The 19,827-nt window shown below is 43.7% G+C and overlaps 1 protein-coding gene across 1 annotated transcript in view; it reads left to right on the forward strand.

The window, feature by feature from the left end:
• IRAG2 (inositol 1,4,5-triphosphate receptor associated 2) overlaps positions 1–19,827 on the forward strand; it is a 530,761-nt gene that overhangs the window by 239,639 nt on the left and 271,295 nt on the right. The window contains exons 20-21 of the mRNA XM_053719704.1: positions 7,144–7,203; positions 12,633–12,741. Coding sequence (XP_053575679.1) covers positions 7,144–7,203; positions 12,633–12,741 — 169 coding nt within the window. The remainder of the gene's footprint in view (positions 1–7,143; positions 7,204–12,632; positions 12,742–19,827) is intronic.

The following is a 19,827-nucleotide window of genomic DNA, read 5'->3' on the forward strand; positions in this document are numbered from 1 at the left end:
TATTCTAGTAACTCTGTATATATTTGGAACAAAGCCAACAGGGGTAATTTTAGAGCAAACCAACCTAGGTTTGGAAGGAGAAGGAGGGGTAATAGAAATAGAAACAGGAGTAGGAATAATGACAACAAAGGGAATATCTCTAAAAATGTAACATTCTCGGGGAGTGAATCTGATGGGTCTAGTGAAGGAGAATCACTTAGTATACCAGCACCCACAATGCCCACTACCACCAAGGATAATGTTTATACCTTAACGCAGGCCCCACACATTGATATTTTGCCTACAGGTAATAGAGATGGCGGGGGAGTACAGGGAGCGAGCTCATCACAAAGTGTTTATCTTGAATCAGTCCCTGTAATGCATGCGCAAAACCAGGCTGACCCCTTCACCCTTAATCGGGTTTTTCCCCAGGAACGGGATGCACCCACGGGGGGAGGGAGACAGACTACGCACCCCGGTACACATTACAATCAGAGCCAAGACAGGTATCAACTCAGGGAGCCCAGGCCACAAACCTGTTACAAATAGAGGAAATTAGGATAGTGGGGAATGTTGTGAATTTGTCCACACAAAACCTAAGTGAGGCACAATACAAAGTGCTAAATAGAGGTCTAAACTTTGCATCAACTAATGACTTTGATCTTTTTAAAACTATTCTTGATGTCAATAAACTTGTACGAAATTTAACACTTAAGAAACATTTCTCTAATGATGGTATGAATGAACTAACAATGACTCAAACTCAAACTTTGACCCAGGCTGGCGACACTAGTCTTGAGACCCACGATTTTAAACACACATGTGATGTGGTTTTGCTTCAACAGCTCCAGCTTGAAACATCTAGAGCGACTGAGGTAGCCAACAGGGGTCTTTGTTTTAGAAAGAGATCTAAATTCTATCCTATCGATAACAGAGGCAATGTTATAGGAACCTTCTACAACAGAGTGGAGAGGGACCTTTTGATTCTAAAAAATAATCAACCCAAACACACGTTCAATCTATCTCTCTCTGAAAAAGAAGCGATGGTGTCATTGAGAGACAACAGCTCCCTTGTCATTAAGAATTCTGACAAAGGTGGCATGGTAGTGGTGATGGATAGGGAACACTATATCCAGGAAGGCCTGAGACAATTACAAAAAGAGACAGACTATTTTGTTTTAGATAGGGACCCTACCATTGAGTTCCAGATAGAACTAAAACAGCTTCTTGATGATGGTCTTGAGCTGGGTATTATGGACAAGACCACTTTGGAATTTTTGTCAGTGGACTTTCCCAAGACCCCATTGTTCCATCACTTACCTAAGACCCACAAAACCCTGGACAACGTCCAGGGGAGACCAATCGTGAGTGGGATTGATTCCCTCTTAGGCAATCTTTCAGAATAGTTAGACTCAATTCTTCAACCAATTGTAATGTCTCTCCACTCATATGTGAAAGATACAAAACACATTCTGAATTTGATTGAGAGGATTGAATGGACCGAAGGGTCCAAATGGCTTACTGTGGATGCTGTTTCGCTATATTCTAGTATTCCACATCAAGCAGGAGTACAAGCCATAGCTTTTTTCCTTGAACAGGGGTTGGAGTACAGTGATATTTTTACTGAGTACATCCTAAGAGTCACCACTTTTTTACTTACACACAATTTTTTTAAGTTTTGAGGAAGTCTACTATCTCCAGAGATGTGGTACCGCCATGGGAGCAACATTTGCTCCTTCCTTTGCAAATTTGTTTCTTGGGTGGTGGGAGTTTTACCACATCTTTGGAGATAGTAATCCTTACAAGGATTGTATCTCCTTTTATAGGAGGTACATCGACGACCTCCTTTTTGTGTGGACTGGTGACCATACCAGTATTCCCCTGTTCATGGATTATCTCAACACTAATGAGATTGGCCTTAAGTTCACATTTGAACTTAATGACAGGTCTATCAATTATCTTGACCTTACACTGGAGGCCACCACTATGGGCACGGTGAAATCCACAATCTACAGAAAGCCCATTTCGGGCAACTTCCTACTTTTGGGAACTAGCTGCCATCCGAAGCATGTCCCCTTTGCCATAGCAAAAGGTGAATATACCAGGCTTAAGAGAAATTGCACACTGCACACTGATTTTCTGAATGAATCTAGGGGACTTGAAAGGAGACTTAAGGATAGGAATTATCCTCCCAAGGCCATAAGAAAAACTAGGGAACAAGTTCTTACTATTCCCAGAGAGAAACTTTTGAGAACTAAACGGCACACAAGACAAGCTAGACAGGGAGTAACTTTTGTAACTAAACACAGTGTCCAATATCCCCAGGTATGCGAGATTATACGCAAACATTTTCCATTGTTGTTGGCAGAGGATAAACTAGTGGAGACTGTGAAAACTGGATTAAGATGTGCATATATAAAGAGCCCTACCCTAGGCTCTATCCTCTAACCTACACTACTTAAGTCTGACAAACCTAAACAAAGCTCCTGGCTTAAACACACTGGCATGTACAGGTGTGGACATCGAAAATGTAAACCTTGTGAGTTTGTTAACATCACAAAAGAGTTTACTAGTGAAAAAACAAAAAAACAATATCAGATCAGATCTTGCATGAATTGCAAGATGGAGTCAGTGGTTTACTTGATTGAGTGCACTTTGTGCAAGATCCAGTATATAGGACTCGCCTCACGTGACCTAAATACTAGGATCAGAGAACATTTGTCTTCATTTAACACCAAAAGAGCATCAACCCCTATAGTTCAACACTTCGGGGTTTTCCATGATAATAATCTTCAGGGCTTTACCTGGTGTGCTATTGAGAAGGTCAATAGACCTACCAGGGGAGGAGATGTTGACACACTTCTCGCTAGACGTGAAGCTTTTTGGATTTTCACAATGGGCACCCGGGTGCCAGATGGATTAAATTCCAGATACGATGTCTTAAATCTCTGGGAATAATTATATCAGTTTGAGATATATTTTTTTAATTTTTTTCATTATTTTTTTCATTATCGGTGTGCTTGCTATATTATATATAGCCTTATTTGTTTTATTTAATTTATTTTATTTTTTAGTTGCCTTCCTCTTCCATATTTATCCCCTTGTAGTTTCATTATTACCATCATTATGACCTCTCACATCTCTTACCTTACGTTATATATACATACTCCACATATTAAGTTTGGAATATCTTTGTTTGCTCTTATGCATATCAGTGGTAAAAATCTGCACACATTTGTATTGTATATTTGTTCATACATGGACAGAGTTATAATACGACTAATTGTTGCTTTTATACAGAATAGCAAACTACTTCTTAAACATTAACATTCTTTATTTTTATTTCATTGTTATTATTTTCTTTATTTATTCTTGTTTTTTTTATATTTATAATTTCATTTATTAATAATTTAACTTCCACCTATTTAACATTTCATTTTCATTTTATATTTCCCTACTGAGCTTTTTAGGGTTACATATTACATCCTCAGAGATTACTACTATGCATGGGGCTCTTACGATGTTTCTTATATACATAGCATTAGTAAGCCACATTTAGTAGGGCGGCTTTAAAACCCAATCTAGCCCAGGACATTTATTATAGCAGCATATAATAATACCCTACAAGCCACTATACATGGTGGAATTTAGCATTTATTCATAACCACTAACATAATAGAATGTGCATGTTTGTATAGTATATTATATATTATTACATATATTACCCCGTTTTCATTGCGTATATTGTGGACACAGAATTCTTTTGCATATTGGGAATAGAGCCTGGTCTATATTTGTGTAAGGACCCCAGTGGAAATCTGCTCCCTTTAACAAAATGTGTGTAGAATTCTGCTCCCTTCAATCAATTTAACCTAGGTTTTCCTACAATGCCTCCTCTTTGTATGCCTCAAAAGTGTGTATATGTATATATTTTTGCCCGGACGTAATATTATTGTCCGTCTTGTAACATCTGACACTTTTTTATTCATCATTCACTCAGTAGGCAGTCTAATCCTTTTACATTGTTTGTGCGTGCTGAATTACTTTTAGGCATTAATGTATTAAACAGGTGTGCTCAGGTTTAGTCTGAGGGCGGGTTTCACTTTTAGCGAATCACATTTGTTTGAATCTCTTTTAAACAGGTGTGGGGCTCAACACTGTAGGCTACGACTACGGATCATTTCCGAAACATGTAAGCCATACAGTGCTGCGCCCTCAGCACCTTTTACATCGTTTGCTGTGTATCTTCATGTTTTAAACAACGAATAAAGAATAAAGGATCATTGTTTTAATGCAGCTGGGATCATCTTTCTTTGAACTTTCTACCTTTAAAGGGTAAGACTTTATTTGGTCCTGGTCTAGCAGAGATCATTTCCATGGTTACTGGTGGAATGGGAGGTTTTTTTACCACAGGATAAGAATAGACCCAAGGGTCGTCAGACTTCTAATTTTCGTTTCTTTCATAACTTCAAGGGACTGAAATCTTCCTTGTCTTTTAAATCTGAGCAAGCCAAGACTTCTTGGAGAGCTAGCCAGCCCTGGAACAAGGGTAAGCAATCCAGAAAGCCTTCCCCTGAGGCTAAGTCAGCATGAAGGGGCCATCCCCCATCCAGTTCTGAAACAAGTAGGAGGCAGGCTTTCTGGTCCCCCCAGGACAAGATCAAGATTATCCCGTCCTTCAAGATGGAGACTATTTGTTCTATTCTCCCTCTAGTTCAGGAGGGTCAGTTTGTGAACACCATAGACCTAAAGGATACATATCTTCATGTGCCTATCCACAGGGAACATTTCAGGTTTCTGAGGTTCGCAGTATCTATGAAGATTTTTTTGATGGAGTTTAGAAAATTCAAGCTTCTGGAGGGCCTGTTAACTTCAGTCCTCTGTTTGTCCATCAGTGGCTGTATGCATGAAAGTAATTGGTCTCATGGTGGCATCCATTAACATTTTTCAGTTTACTTGCTTTCATCTGAAACCTCTACAGTTATGTATGCTCAATCAATGGAGTGGAGAACACTCAGACAAGGATTTCTCTGTCTTGGTGGATCTTCCAGGACCATTTGTCTCAGGGCACTTGTTTCCCGAGACCCTCTTGGGAGATTGTGACCATGAATGCTAGCCTTTTAGGCTGGGGAGCAGTTTGGGGGTCCCTAAGAGCTCAGGGACTTTGGACTCAGGAGGAGCCTGCCCTCCCTATACATATTATAAAATTGAGAGCAATTCTCAATGCTCTAACAGCTTGGCCTCAGTGGGCAGAGTCTCACTATTGTCATCTCTCTGCCATTCATATCCCAGGGGTGGACAACTGGGAAGCGGATTATCTAAGGAGGCAGATGTTTCATCCAGGGGAATGGGCTTTACATCCAGATGTTTTCTCAATGTTAACCCTTAAATTGGTAGTTCCAGAGTTGGATCTGATGGCATCTCGTCTAAATGCCAAGCTTCCAAGATACGGAGCAAGATCAAGAGATCCTCAAGCAGCTCTTGTAGATGCCCTGGCAGTGCCATGGGATTTTGGTCTAATATATCGGTTTCCTCCGGATGCCCTCCTTCCTTGGGTGATAGCTCGTATCAAACAGGAGAGGCTTCAGTGATTCTAGCATGGCCTTGCAAAACTTGGTGGGGATGTCCTCATTTCCCCCATGGAAATTGCCTCTAAAGAAGGATCTTCTTCTTCAGGGTCCCTTCCTCCATCTCTCTGATGCTGACTGCTTGGAGATTGAACACTTTGTCTTGTCCAGACGAGATTTTTCTTTGAAGGTTATTGAGACTGATTCAAGCTCGTAAGCCTGTTACTCGCAAGATTTATTATAAGGTATGACATAAATACCTTAATTTGTCCGGATCTAGGTGTTTTTCTTGGGGTCAGGTGAGAATTCCCCATATTCTATCCTTTCTTCAGGAGGGCCTGAAAAAGGGTTAATCAGTCAGTACTCTAAAGGGTCAGATTTCGGCTCTGTCGATTCTTCTGCAGAAGCGTCTGGCAATTTTGCAGATGTTCAGTCTTTTGTCCAGGCTTTGGTTAGGTTTAGGTAAATTTCTCCTCCTTGGAGCCTTAATCGGGTTCTTAAAGTTCTGCAGCAGGCTCCATTTGAGCCTATGCATTCTGTTGATATCAAGTTATTGTCCTGGAAGGTTTTATTTCTGCAGGCAATTTCCTCTGCCCATAGAGTTTCTGAGCTTTCGGCTATACAGTGTGATTCTCCTTATCTTATTCTTCATGCGGATAAGGCGGTTCTCGTACTAAATTAGGTTTTCTACCCAAGCTGGTTTTGGAACGCAATATTAACCAAGAAATTGTTGTTCCTTCATTTTCTCCTAAGGAGCGGTTGTTGCACAATCTGGATGTTGTGTGTGCTTTTAAGTTCTATTTACAGGCTATGAAAGATTTTCGTTAATCTTTTGCTCTTTTTTATGCCTTTTCTGGTAAACTGAGGGGTCAGAAGGCCACTTCTTCTACTCTCCCTTCTGGTTTAGAAGTGTTATTCGATTAGCTTATGAGACAGCTTGACAGCAGCCACCAGAGAAAATTACGGCTCACTCCACTAGGGCTGTCTCTTCCTCTTGGGCCTTTTAAAAATGATGCTTCTATGGAACAGATTTGCAAGGCGGCCACTTGGTCATCATTGCATACTTTTTCCCAATTTTACAAATTTGATGTTTTTTGCCTCAGCTGAGGCTTCTTTTGGGAGGAAAGTTCTTCAAGCGGTGGTGCCTTCTGTTTAGGTTTTCCTGTCTTGTGTATCCATTCCTTCCATTCTGTGGACTCTAGCTTTGGTATTGGTTCCTACTAGTAATTGAATGAATTTGTGGACTCTCCATGCCATTGGAAAGAAAACATAATTTATACTTACCTAATAAATTCTTTTCTTTCCTGGCATGGAGAGTCAATGACCCACCCTTATTTTTAAGACGGCTTTTTGTAATTTTCTAAACCTCAGGCACCTCTATACCCTGAATGACTGGGGATTTTGGGTAGTGGGAGGATACTTGAGGCTTTTCTGGGGTGTTCTTTGCCTACATCTGATGGCCAGGAGTTGAATTCCCACTAGTAATTGAATTGATTTGTGGACTCTCCATATCAGGTAAGTATAAATTATGTTATTCTTTAAAATATGAAGCAAATAAAAGGAACTAATGAATTTCTCTGAATTATGTTGTCTCTAGAGCTGTACCGATGAGGAGTCGTCCAGTGATCACTCTCACAACACTGACCTAAATAACGAGGTGAGAACTTGAAGGAAGTTTCCACCGTCCAAAAAGCTCATTAACTGCAACAATCTCTCTAATGTCTTTTATAAAACACATTGAAAATGGTTAAAAAAATCTGATCTTGAAGGAGCAGTAAATTCAAAATGTAATTTTCATAAAGTATATCTCTAAAAAAATTTCCCCACTGCCATTTGGTTGGCTGGCTGCAATTTACAGGATTCAGTTATCTAACCCTACAAGGTGCTAGACCACAATACGTGAATCAGTGCAGCAACTCATCAGCCTCTTATTTTTCACAGCAAGAGTTTTTTCTTTTGCGTGATGTACCGAGTCCACGGATTCATCCTAACTTGTGGGATATTGTCCTTCCTGACAGGAAGTAGCAAAGAGAGCACCACAGCAGAGCTGTCTATATAGCTCCCCCCTTAACTCCACCCCCAGTCATTCTCTTTGCTGGCTCTAAGCAGGAAGAGTAAAGAGAAGAGGTGTTAAAGGACTCATGGCAGACAGTCCCTAAGGTGGAGGGAGCTATTTCTACTCTGGCTAAGCGTACAACTATACCTATTGAAGACAGTTATGCTTTCATTGATCCTATGGATAAAAAATTAGAGGGTCTCCTAAAGAAAATTTTTGTTCATCAAGGTTTTCTTCTCCAACCTATAGCGTGCATTGTTCCGGTAATCACTGCAGCTGGAGACCCCACTAGATGATATTTTGGACAGAATCAAGGCTCTTAAGTTAGCTAATTCTTCTTGCTAAATTAGCGGCTAAGAATTCAGGTTTTGCCATTTTATCGCGTAGAGCGTTATGGCTTAAGTCCTGGTCAGCTGATGTGTCATCGAAATCTAAGCTTTTGTCAATCCCTTTCAAAGGTAAGACCCTATTCGGGCCTGCATTGAAAGAGATCATTTCAGACATTACTGGAGGGGAAGGGTCATACCCTCCCTCAGGATAAGTCAAATAAAACTAGGACCAAACAAATCATTCCTTTTGAAACTTCAAGAGTGGTTCCTCTACCTCTTCCCCTGCTGCAAAGCAAGAGGGGAACTTTGCTCAATCCAAGCCAACCTGGAGACCTAATTAGGCTTGGAACAAGAGTAAACAGGCCAAAAAGCCTGCTGCCGCCACTAAGTCAGCATGAAGGGGTAGCCCCCAATCCGGGACCAGATCTGGTAGGGGGCAGGCTCTCTCTCTTTGCTCAGGCCTGGGCAAGAGACGTTCAGTATTCCTGGGCAGTAGAAATTGTAACCCAGGGATACCTTCTAGATTTCAAGGATTCCCCTTCAAGGGGGAGGTTCCATCTGTCTCAATTGTCTGTAAACCCGACAAAAAGAGAGGTGTTCTTACGCTGTGTAGAAAACCTCTTTACCATGGGAGTCATCTGCCCAGTTCCAAAAGCAGAACAGGGGCAGGGGTTCTACTCCAATCTGTTTATAGTTCCCAAAAAGGAGGGAACCTTCAGACCAATTCTGGATCTCAAGATCTTAAACCAATTCCTAAGAGTTCCATCTTTCAAGATGGAGACCATTCGGACAATCTTACCATTGATCCAGGAGCGTCAATATATGACCACCGTGGACTTATGGATGTGTATCTACACATTCCTATCCACAAAGATCATCACCAGTTCCTCAGGTTCACCTTTCTGGACAAGCATTATCAGTTTGTGGCTCTTACTTTCGGGTTGGCCACGGTGCCGCGAATCTTCACGAAGGTGCTAGGGTCCCTTCTGGTGGTTCTAAGGTCACGGGGCATAGCAGTGGCACCTTATCTAGACGAAATTCTAATTCAAGCGTCATCCTTCCAACTAGACAAGTCTCACACGGACTTAGTGTTGGCCTTTCTAAGGTCTCATGGGTGGAAAGTGAGCGTAAAAGAGAGTTCTCTTTCCCCCCCCCCTCACAAGAGTTTTATTTCTAGGGACTCTGATAGACTCGGTGGAAATGAAAATATTTCTGACGGAGGTCAGGAAATCAAAGATTTTGTCCACCTGCCGAGCTCTTCATTCCATTCCTTGGCCATCAGTGGCTCAGTGTATGGAGGTAATCGGACTAATGGTAGCGGCAATGGACATAGTTCCGTTTGCTTCCTTGCATCTCTGAGCATGCATAGTTGCAGTGGCCTATCAGTGGAATGGGGATTATGCAGATTTATCTCTTCAGATAAATCTGGATCAAGAGACCAGAGACTCTCTTCTTTGGTGGTTGTCACAGGATCATCTGTCCCAGGGAATGTGTTTGTGCAGGCCAGAATGGGTTATAGTCACGACAGACGCCAGTCTTCTGGGCTGGGGTGCAGTCTGGAATTCCCTGAAGGCCCAGGGTTTGTGGACTCGGGAGGAGGCTCTCCTACCGATAAATAGATATGTGCATGATCGAAAAATTCGTATAGATTTGGAGGTTTCCGAATTTCGTTTCGGATCGATTCGAATTCGGAAAAATTTGAATGAATTCGTTTCGGATTCATTTCAGATTCATTCGGATTCGAAAAAAACTCGGCTGGATTCGGTTCGGAAATTCGGAATTTCGGTGTGCTGTGTATTAGACTAGTATTATGTACTGTATATTAGGTGTAACCCATAGCAGAGTGATATAACCTAATATACTGTACAATACTAGTGTAATCCATGTCCATCCGAATTTACCGAATAAATCTGAACTAATTTGGATTTATTCAGTAAATTTGGCAGTATTTTAATTCGTAAATTCGGTTCGATCCGAATCTCCGAATTTGCAGAATTTTCCGAATTGAACCAAATCGAATTGCACATGTCTACCGATAAATATTCTGGAATTAAGAGCGATATTCATAGCTCTCCAGGCATGGCCTCAGCTGTCTTCGGCCAGATTCATCAGGTTTCAGTCGGACAACATCACGACTGTGGCTTATATCAATCATCAGGGCGGAACAAAGAGTTCCTTTGCAATGATAGAGGTCTCAAGGATAATCCAATGGGCAGAGGCTCACTCTTGCCAACTATCAGCGATCTATATCCCAGGTGTAGAGAACTTGAAGGCAGATTTTCTAAGACGTCAGACTTTTCATCCGGGGGAGTGGGAACTCCATCCGGAGGTGTTTGCACAGCTGGTGCGGCTATGGGGCACACCAGAGTTGGATCTGATGGCGTCTCGTCAGAATGCCAAACTTCCTCGTTACTGCTCCAGGTCAAGGCTGTACTGATAGATGCTCTAGCAGTACCCTGGTCGTTCAACCTGGCTTATGTGTTGCCACCTTTCCCTCTCCTTCCACGTCTGATTGCCAGAATCAAACAGGAGAGAGTGTCTGTGATTTTGATAGCACCTGCATGGCCACGCAGGACTTGGTATGCAGACCTGGTGGACATGTCATCCCTTCCACCATGGTCTCTGCCATTGAGACAGGACCTTCTGATTCAAGGTCCATTGAAGCATCCAAATCTAATTTCTCTGCAACTGACTGCTTGGAAATTAAACGCTTGATTCTATCAAAGCGGGATTTCTCTGAGTCAGTCATAAATACCTTGATTCAGGCTCGAAAGCCTGTTACCAGGAAAATTTATCATAAGATATGGTGTAAATATCTTTTTTGGTGCAAATCCAAAGGCTTCTCCTGGAGTAAAATCAGGATTCCTAGGATTTTGTCTTTTCTCCAAGAGGGATTGGAGAAAGGATTATCAGCTAGTTCCCTAAAGGGATAGATATCTGCTCTGTCTATTTTGTTGCACAAGCGTCTGGCAGATGTTCCAGACGTTCAAGCTTTTTGTCAGGCTTTAGTTAGAATTAAGCCTGTGTTTAAACCTATTGCTCCGCCATGGAGTCTAAATTTAGTTCTTAGAGTTCTTTAGGGGGTTCCGTTTGAACCCATGCATTCCATAGATATTAAGCTTTTATCTTGGAAAGTTTTGTTCCTAGTTGCTATCTCTTCAGCACGAAGAGTTTGAACTATCTGCATTACAATGTGACTCACCTTATCTGGTGTTCCATGCTGATAAAGGTGGTCTTGCGTACCAAGCCTGAGTTTCTACCTAAGGTTTTTACTAACAGGAATATCAATCAAGAAATTGTTGTTCCTTCTCTGTGTCCTAATTCTACCTGTAAGAAGGAACGTCTGTTGCACAACTTGGACGTGGTTCGTGCTTTTAAATTTTATTTGCAGGCAACCAAAGATTTTCGTCAAACATCTTCTTTGTTGTCTATTCTGGAAAGCGTAGGGGTCAAAAGGCTTCGGCGACTTTTCTTTCCTTTTGGCTGAAAAGCATCATCCATTTGGCTTATGAGACTGCTGGACAGCAGCCTCCTGAAAGGATTACAGCTCATTCTACTAGAGCTGTGGCTTCCACGTGGGCTTTTAAAAATGATGCTTCTGTTGAACAGATTTGTAAGGCTGCGACTTGGTGTTCGCTTCATACCTTTTCAAAATTTTACAAATTTGATACTTTTGCTTCTTCGGAGGCTATTTTTGGGAGAGAGGTTTTGCAAGCAGTGGTGCCTTCCGTTTAGATTCCTGTCTTGTCCCTCCCTTCATCCGTGTCCTAAAGCTTTGGTATTGGTATCCCACAAGTTAGGATGAATCTGTGGATTCGGTACATCATGCAAAACAAAACAAAATTTATGCTTACCTGATAAATTTCTTTCTTTTGCGATTTACCGAGTCCACGGCCCGCCCTGTCTATTCAAGACAGATAGTATTTTTTTATGTAAACTTCAGTCAACTCTGCACCTTATAGTTTCTCCTTTTCTTCCTTGGCCTTCGGTCGAATGGGGGGTGGAGTTAAGGGGGGAGCTATATAGACAGCTCTGCTGTGGTGCTCTCTTTGCTACTTCCTGTCAGGAAGGACAATATCCCACAAGTTAGGATGAATCCGTGGACTCGGTACATCGCAAAAGAAAGAAATTTATCAGGTAAGCACAAATTTTGTTTTTCATGAGGTGTGTCCCTGGACTGTAAAACAATGCAAACGTTTGCTTAGAAAAGGACATTTTAAAGTTATTTTAAAACCATTTTATTTTGTATTTGAAATGCGGTGCTTCCCATGCATGAAATCATAACTAGTTTCTGTATTGCTACTGTTTTTATGAATGGCTTCTTTGTTGAGACAATATATTCCTATAATATTAAAAAATAAAAAATGACAGTGTGAAACTGGCTGGTTTCCCTCTGTTTGTTCTATGCTTGCAGATTGTAGAGTATTGAGGTATTTCCCTCTCTAGCAATTTAGTGGTTAAAAAAAAAGAAAGGTATTTAAAAAAACTTCCAGTAAATTCATATTCAAGATTAGCCAGAGAAGGAGGTTTCATAAGTGCAAATTAGGTTGGTAACTTGCACAGCCTGGGACAGCTGAGAACGATCAGATAGCTGGCTTTTCTTTTTAATAAACAGGGAGTGAATCCCTTTCAACAAATACAGGAAGACTTAAGAATAAATATTTGTAAATCTGCAAATAATGTATTTTCCTTCCCTTACAGAAAAGCTGTTTCTATAAGAGATTTGGTGTAAAAGAAGCAAGTCGTTTGCGCAGACCTCCCAAGAGCTCGCACTCCTCTGAAGCACTGTGTGTGTACACACCATTATTAGGTAATCTGTACCAACAGCTGCAATATGTCTTACTGGGAGGGGATACACCTGACCAGAGTGCACAATTTGTTTCATTATTTAATGTGAGAGTTTCGTTTGTTTTGGGAAAATACAACAAAAAAGTAATTGACCAAACTGCAATATCCAGAGTTTCAGGAGTTCTGGCGGTAAAAAGGTTAAATATTATATTCTGGTTTTTTTATTCTTTTATTTAACTATTTTATTTTTCTCCTGTATTCTACTCACAGTAGTTTGGTAGATTTGTTCTAGTGACTGTTTTAATTTATACATAAAACTGTAGTCCCTGTCTGGTGTAACTCCTAAGGAATGTACAGCCAGGGTTACTAGGGAACAATAATACAAAGCCCTGTAATCTAATCTATAACAATGCTTTCTGAGTGCAGTGCAAGATGTCTGAGCTGAAATGTCTTGTGATTTGTTAGTATCATTTTGACTCTTGTACTCTCTCTAATTTTGCAACAGAATACTGAAGCACATCTGGTTAATGTGACACATAAAATGTGTGTCTTGATCTAATGTAATAGTGTAGTCGTTACCTACTGTACTGCAGGAAATGACTGGAGGTGGGGAAGGGTCAAACTCACTATTATGCCAGTGGGTAAAAGGCATTTGTATGATATTCTACTGCTGGAGAAAGGTCAATAGGCATCTGTGATGCCATACTGCTGAGGAAGGGACAATAGATGCCCATGTAATGCCATACTGCTGAGGAAGGGACAATAGATGCCCATGTAATGCCATACTGCTGGGGAAGGGACCGTAGATGCCCATGTTATGCCATACTACTGGGGAAGGGACAATAGATGCCCATGTAATGCCACACTGCTGGGGAAGGGACAATAGATGCCCATGTTATGCCATACTGCTGGGGAAGGGACAATAGATGCCCATGTTATGCCATACTGCTGGGGAAGGGACAATAGATGCCCATGTTATGCCATACTGATGGGGAAGGGACAATAGATGCCCATGTAATGCCATACTGCTGGGGAAGGGACAATAGATGCCCATGTAATGCCATACTGCTGGGGAAGGGACAATAGATGCCCATGTTATGCCATACTGCTGGGGAAGGGACAATAGATGCCCATGTAATGCCATACTGCTGGGGAAGGGACAATAGATGCCCATGTTATGCCATACTGCTGGGGAAGGGACCGTAGATGCCCATGTTATGCCATACTACTGGGGAAGGGACAATAGATGCCCATGTAATACCACACTGCTGGGGAAGGGACAATAGATGCCCATGTTATGCCACACTGCTGGGGAAGGGACCGTAGATGCCCATGTTATGCCATACTGCTGGGGAAGGGACCGTAGATGCCCATGTTATGCCATACTACTGGGGAAGGGACAATAGATGCCCATGTAATGCCACACTGCTGGGGAAGGGACAATAGATGCCCATGTTATGCCACACTGCTGGGGAAGGGACAATAGATGCCCAAGTAATGCCACACTCCTGGGGAAGGGACAATAGATGCCTAAGTAATGCCACACTGGTGGGGAAGGGACAATAGATGCCCATTTAATGCCATACTGGTGGGGAAGGGACAATAGGTGCCAATTTAATGCCATACTGCTGGGGAAGGGACAATAGATGTACATGTTATGCCATACTAATGGGGAAGGGACAATAGATGCCCATGTAATGCCATACTGCTGGGGAAGGGACAATAGATGCCCATGTAATGCCATACTGCTGGGGAAGGGACAATAGATGCCCATGTTATGCCATACTGCTGGGGAAGGGACAATAGATGCCCATGTTATGCCATACTGCTGGGGAAGGGACAATAGATGCCCATGTTATGCCATACTGCTGTGGAAGGGACATGTAATGTAATAGACTAACATGTTTCGGCCTGCGCCGTATTCATAGTCCTACAGGTGCCAATTTAATGCCATACTGCTGGGGAAGGGACAATAGATGCCCATGTTATGCCATACTGCTGGGGAAGGGACCGTAGATGCCTATGTTATGCCTTACTACTGGGGAAGGGACAATAGATGCCCATGTAATGCCACACTGCTGGGGAAGGGACAATAGATGCCCATGTTATGCCATACTGCTGGGGAAGGGACAATAGATGCCCATTTAATGCCATACTGCTGGGGAAGGGACAGTAGATGCCCATGTTATGCCATACTGCTGGGGAAGGGACAATAGATGCTCATGTAATGCCACACTGCTGGGGAAGGGACAATAGATGCCCATGTAATGCCACACTGCTGGGGAAGGGACAATAGATGCCCATTTAATGCCATACTGCTGGGGAAGGGACAATACATGCCCATTTAATGCCATACTGCCGGGGAAGGGAAATAGATGCCCATTTAATGCCATACTGCTGGGGAAGGGACAATAGATGCCCATGTAATGCCATACTGCTGGGGAAGGGACAATAGATGCCCATGTAATGCCATACTGCTGGGGAAGTGACAGTAGATGCCCATGTTATACCACACTGCTGGGGAAGGGACATGTAATGTAATAGACTAACATGTTTCGGCCTGCGCCGTATTCATAGTCCTACAGGTGCCAATTTAATTCCATACTGCTGGGGAAGGGACAATAGATGCCCATGTAATGCCATACTGCTGGGGAAGTGACAGTAGATGCCCATGTTATACCACACTGCTGGGGAAGGGACATGTAATGTAATAGACTAACATGTTTCGGCCTGCGCCGTATTCATAGTCCTACAGGTGCCAATTTAATGCCATACTGCTGGGGAAGGGACAATAGATGCCCATGTTATGCCATACTGCTGGGGAAGGGACCGTAGATGCCTATGTTATGCCTTACTACTGGGGAAGGGACAATAGATGCCCATGTAATGCCACACTGCTGGGGAAGGGACAATAGATGCCCATGTTATGCCATACTGCTGGGGAAGGGACAATAGATGCCCATTTAATGCCATACTGCTGGGGAAGGGACAGTAGATGCCCATGTTATGCCATACTGCTGGGGAAGGGACAATAGATGCTCATGTAATGCCACACTGCTGGGGAAGGGACAATAGATGCCCATTTAATGCCATACTGCCGGGGAAGGGACAATAGATGCCCATGTAATGCCATACTGCTGGGGAAGTGACAATAGATGCCCATGTTATGCCACACTGCTGGGGAAGGGACAATAGATTCCCATGTTATGCCATACTGCTAGGGAAGGGACAATAGATGCCCATGTTATGCCACACTGCTGGGGAAGGGACAATAGATGCCCATGTTATGCCACACTGCTGGGGAAGGGACAATAGATGCCCATGTAATGCCACACTGCTGGGGAAGGGACAATAGATGCCCATGTAATGCCACACTGGTGGGGAAGGGACAATAGATGCCCATGTAATGCCTTACTACTGGGGAAGGGACAATAGATGCCCATGTAATGCCTTACTACTGGGGAAGGGACAATAGATGCCCATGTAATGTCACAATGCTGGGGAAGGGACAATAGATGCCCATGTTATGCCATACTGCTTTTCAAGGGACAATAGATGCCCATGTTAGACCATACTGGTGGGGAAGGGACAATAGATGCCCCTGTTAGGCCATACTGGTGGGGAAGGGACAATAGATGCATGCCCATGTTAGGCCATACTGGTGGGGAAGGGACAATAGATGCCCATGTTAAGCCATACTAATGGGGAGGGGGCAAGGCTCACGTGATGCAACACTGCTGGGGAAGGGACCCTAGATGCCCATGTTATGCCATGCTGCTGGGGAAGGGACAATAGATGCCCATGTAATGCCACACTGCTGGGGAAGGGAAAATAGATGCCCATGTAATGCCACACTGCCGGGGAAGGGACAATAGATGCCCATGTAATGCCACACTGCTGGGGACGGGACAATAGATGCCCATGTAAGGCCATACTGGTGGGGAAGGGACAATAGATGCCCATGTTAGGCCATATTGGTGGGGAATGGACAATATATTCCCACGTTGGGCATCTATTGTCCCTTTCCTACCAGTATAGCCTAACGTGGGAATATATTGTCCATTCCCCACCAATATGGCCTAACATGGGCATCTATTGTCCCTTCCCCACCAGTATGGCCTAACATGGGCATCTATTGTCCCTTCCCCACCAGTATGACCTAACATGGGCATCTATTGTCCCTTTCCCATCAGTATGGCCTAACATGGGCATCTATTGTCCCTTTCCTACCAGTATAGCCTATGTTAGGCCATACTGCTGGGAAAGGGACAATAGATGCCCATGTTATGCCACACTGCTGGGGAAGGGACAATAGATGCCCATGTTATGCCACACTGCTGGGGAAGGGACAATAGATGCCCATGTTATGCCACACTGCTGGGGAAGGGACAATAGATGCCCATGTAATGCCACACTGCTGGGGAAGGGACAATAGATGCCCATTTAATGCCATACTGCTGGGGAAGGGACAATAGATGCCCATTTAATGCCATACTGCTGGGGAAGGGACAATAGATGTCCATGTTATGCCATACTGCTGGGGTAGGGAGGATAGATGCCCATGTTAGGCCATACAAACGGAGAAGGGAAAATAGATGCCCATGTTATGCCATACAAATGGGGAAGGGACAATAGATGCTAGGGTTGCCACCCCTCCCTTAACCCCTTAAGGACCAGCGACGTACCCTGTATGTCACTGGCCTTTTTTTGGGACTTGATTGTTTTATAGCGCGGTCTTGCCACCAGCGTTGAGACTGCTCTATTCCACAAAGCCTGCTGGAGGGAGTGGATTAATAGTGTGTTCTTGCTAGACTTGTGCTATTATGTCCTGAAAAAACCCTTAACGACCAGTGACATACAGAGTACATTGTGGTCATTAAGGGGTTAAAATACAGAACACTTATAAGTTATACATGCTGTAGGGTGTGCAGGGAGGAATAGGAATAGTGCTGTACAGAAACACAATTAATGTTCCTCCCCGCACACCCTGCAGCATGTGTAACTCATAAGTGTCCAGGAAAACATGGCCGAGGTGGCAACCCTAATAGATGCCCATATTATGTCATACTAATGGGGATGGGACAATAGATGCCCATGTTATGCCATACTGCTGGGGAAGGAACAATAGATGCCCATGTTATGCCATACTAATGGGGAAGAGACAATAGATGCCCATGTTAGGCCATACTAATGGGGAAAGGACAATAGATGCCCATGTAATGCCACACTGGTGGGGAAGGGACAATAGATGCCCATTTAATGCCATACTGCTGGGGAAGGGACAATAGATGTCCATGTTATGCCATACTAATGGGGAAGGGACAATAGATGCCCATGTTATGCCATGCTACTGGGGAAGGGACAATAGATGCCCATGTAATGCCATACTACTGGGGAAGGGACAATAGATGCCCATGTAATGTCACACTGCTGGGGAAGGGACAATAGATGCCCATGTTATGCCATACTGCTTTGGAAGGGACAATAGATGCCCATGTTATGCCATACTGCTGGGGAAGGGACCGTAGATGCCAATGTTATGCCTTCCTACTGGGGAAGGGACAATAGATGCCCATGTAATGCCACACTGCTGGGGAAGGGACAATAGATGCCCATGTTATGCCACACTGCTGGGGAAGGGACAATAGATGCCCATGTTATGCCACACTGCTGGGGAAGGGACAATAGATGCCCATGTTATGCCACACTGCTGGGGAAGGGACAATAGATGCCCATGTTATGCCACACTGCTGGGGAAGGGACAATAGATGCCCATGTTATGCCACACTGCTGGGGAAGGGACAATAGATGCCCATGTAATGCCACACTGCTGGGGAAGGGACAATAGATGCCATTTAATGCCATACTGCCGGGGAAGGGAAATAGATGCCCATTTAATGCCATACTGCTGGGGAAGGGACAATAGATGCCCATGTAATGCCATACTGCTGGGGAAGTGACAGTAGATGCCCATGTTATACCACACTGCTGGGGAAGGGACATGTAATGTAATAGACTAACATGTTTCGGCCTGCGCCGTATTCATAGTCCTACAGGTGCCAATTTAATGCCATACTGCTGGGGAAGGGACAATAGATGCCCATGTAATGCCATACTGCTGGGGAAGTGACAGTAGATGCCCATGTTATACCACACTGCTGGGGAAGGGACATGTAATGTAATAGACTAACATGTTTCGGCCTGCGCCGTATTCATAGTCCTACAGGTGCCAATTTAATGCCATACTGCTGGGGAAGGGACAATAGATGCCCATGTTATGCCATACTGCTGGGGAAGGGACCGTAGATGCCTATGTTATGCCTTACTACTGGGGAAGGGACAATAGATGCCCATGTAATGCCACACTGCTGGGGAAGGGACAATAGATGCCCATGTTATGCCATACTGCTGGGGAAGGGACAATAGATGCCCATTTAATGCCATACTGCTGGGGAAGGGACAATAGATGCCCATGTTATGCCATACTGCTGGGGAAGGGACAATAGATGCTCATGTAATGCCACACTGCTGGGGAAGGGACAATAGATGCCCATGTAATGCCACACTGCTGGGGAAGGGACAATAGATGCCCATTTAATGCCACACTGCTGGGGAAGGGACAATAGATGCCCATTTAATGCCATACTGCCGGGGAAGGGACAATAGATGCCCATTTAATGCCATACTGCTGGGGAAGGGACAATAGATGCCCATGTAATGCCATACTGCTGGGGAAGTGACAATAGATGCCCATGTTATGCCACACTGCTGGGGAAGGGACAATAGATGCCCATGTTATGCCATACTGCTAGGGAAGGGATAATAGATGCCCATGTTATGCCACACTGCTGGGGAAGGGACAATAGATGCCCATGTTATGCCACACTGCTGGGGAAGGGACAATAGATGCCCATGTTATGCCACACTGCTGGGGAAGGGACAATAGATGCCCATGTAATGCCACACTGCTGGGGAAGGGACAATAGATGCCCATGTAATGCTACACTGGTGGGGAAGGGACAATAGATGCCCATGTAATGCCTTACTACTGGGGAAGGGACAATAGATGCCCATGTAATGTCACAATGCTGGGGAAGGGACAATAGAT

The sequence above is a fragment of the Bombina bombina genome, chromosome 6 (assembly GCF_027579735.1).
Source record: "Bombina bombina isolate aBomBom1 chromosome 6, aBomBom1.pri, whole genome shotgun sequence".
Classification (NCBI taxonomy): Eukaryota; Metazoa; Chordata; class Amphibia; order Anura; family Bombinatoridae; genus Bombina; species Bombina bombina.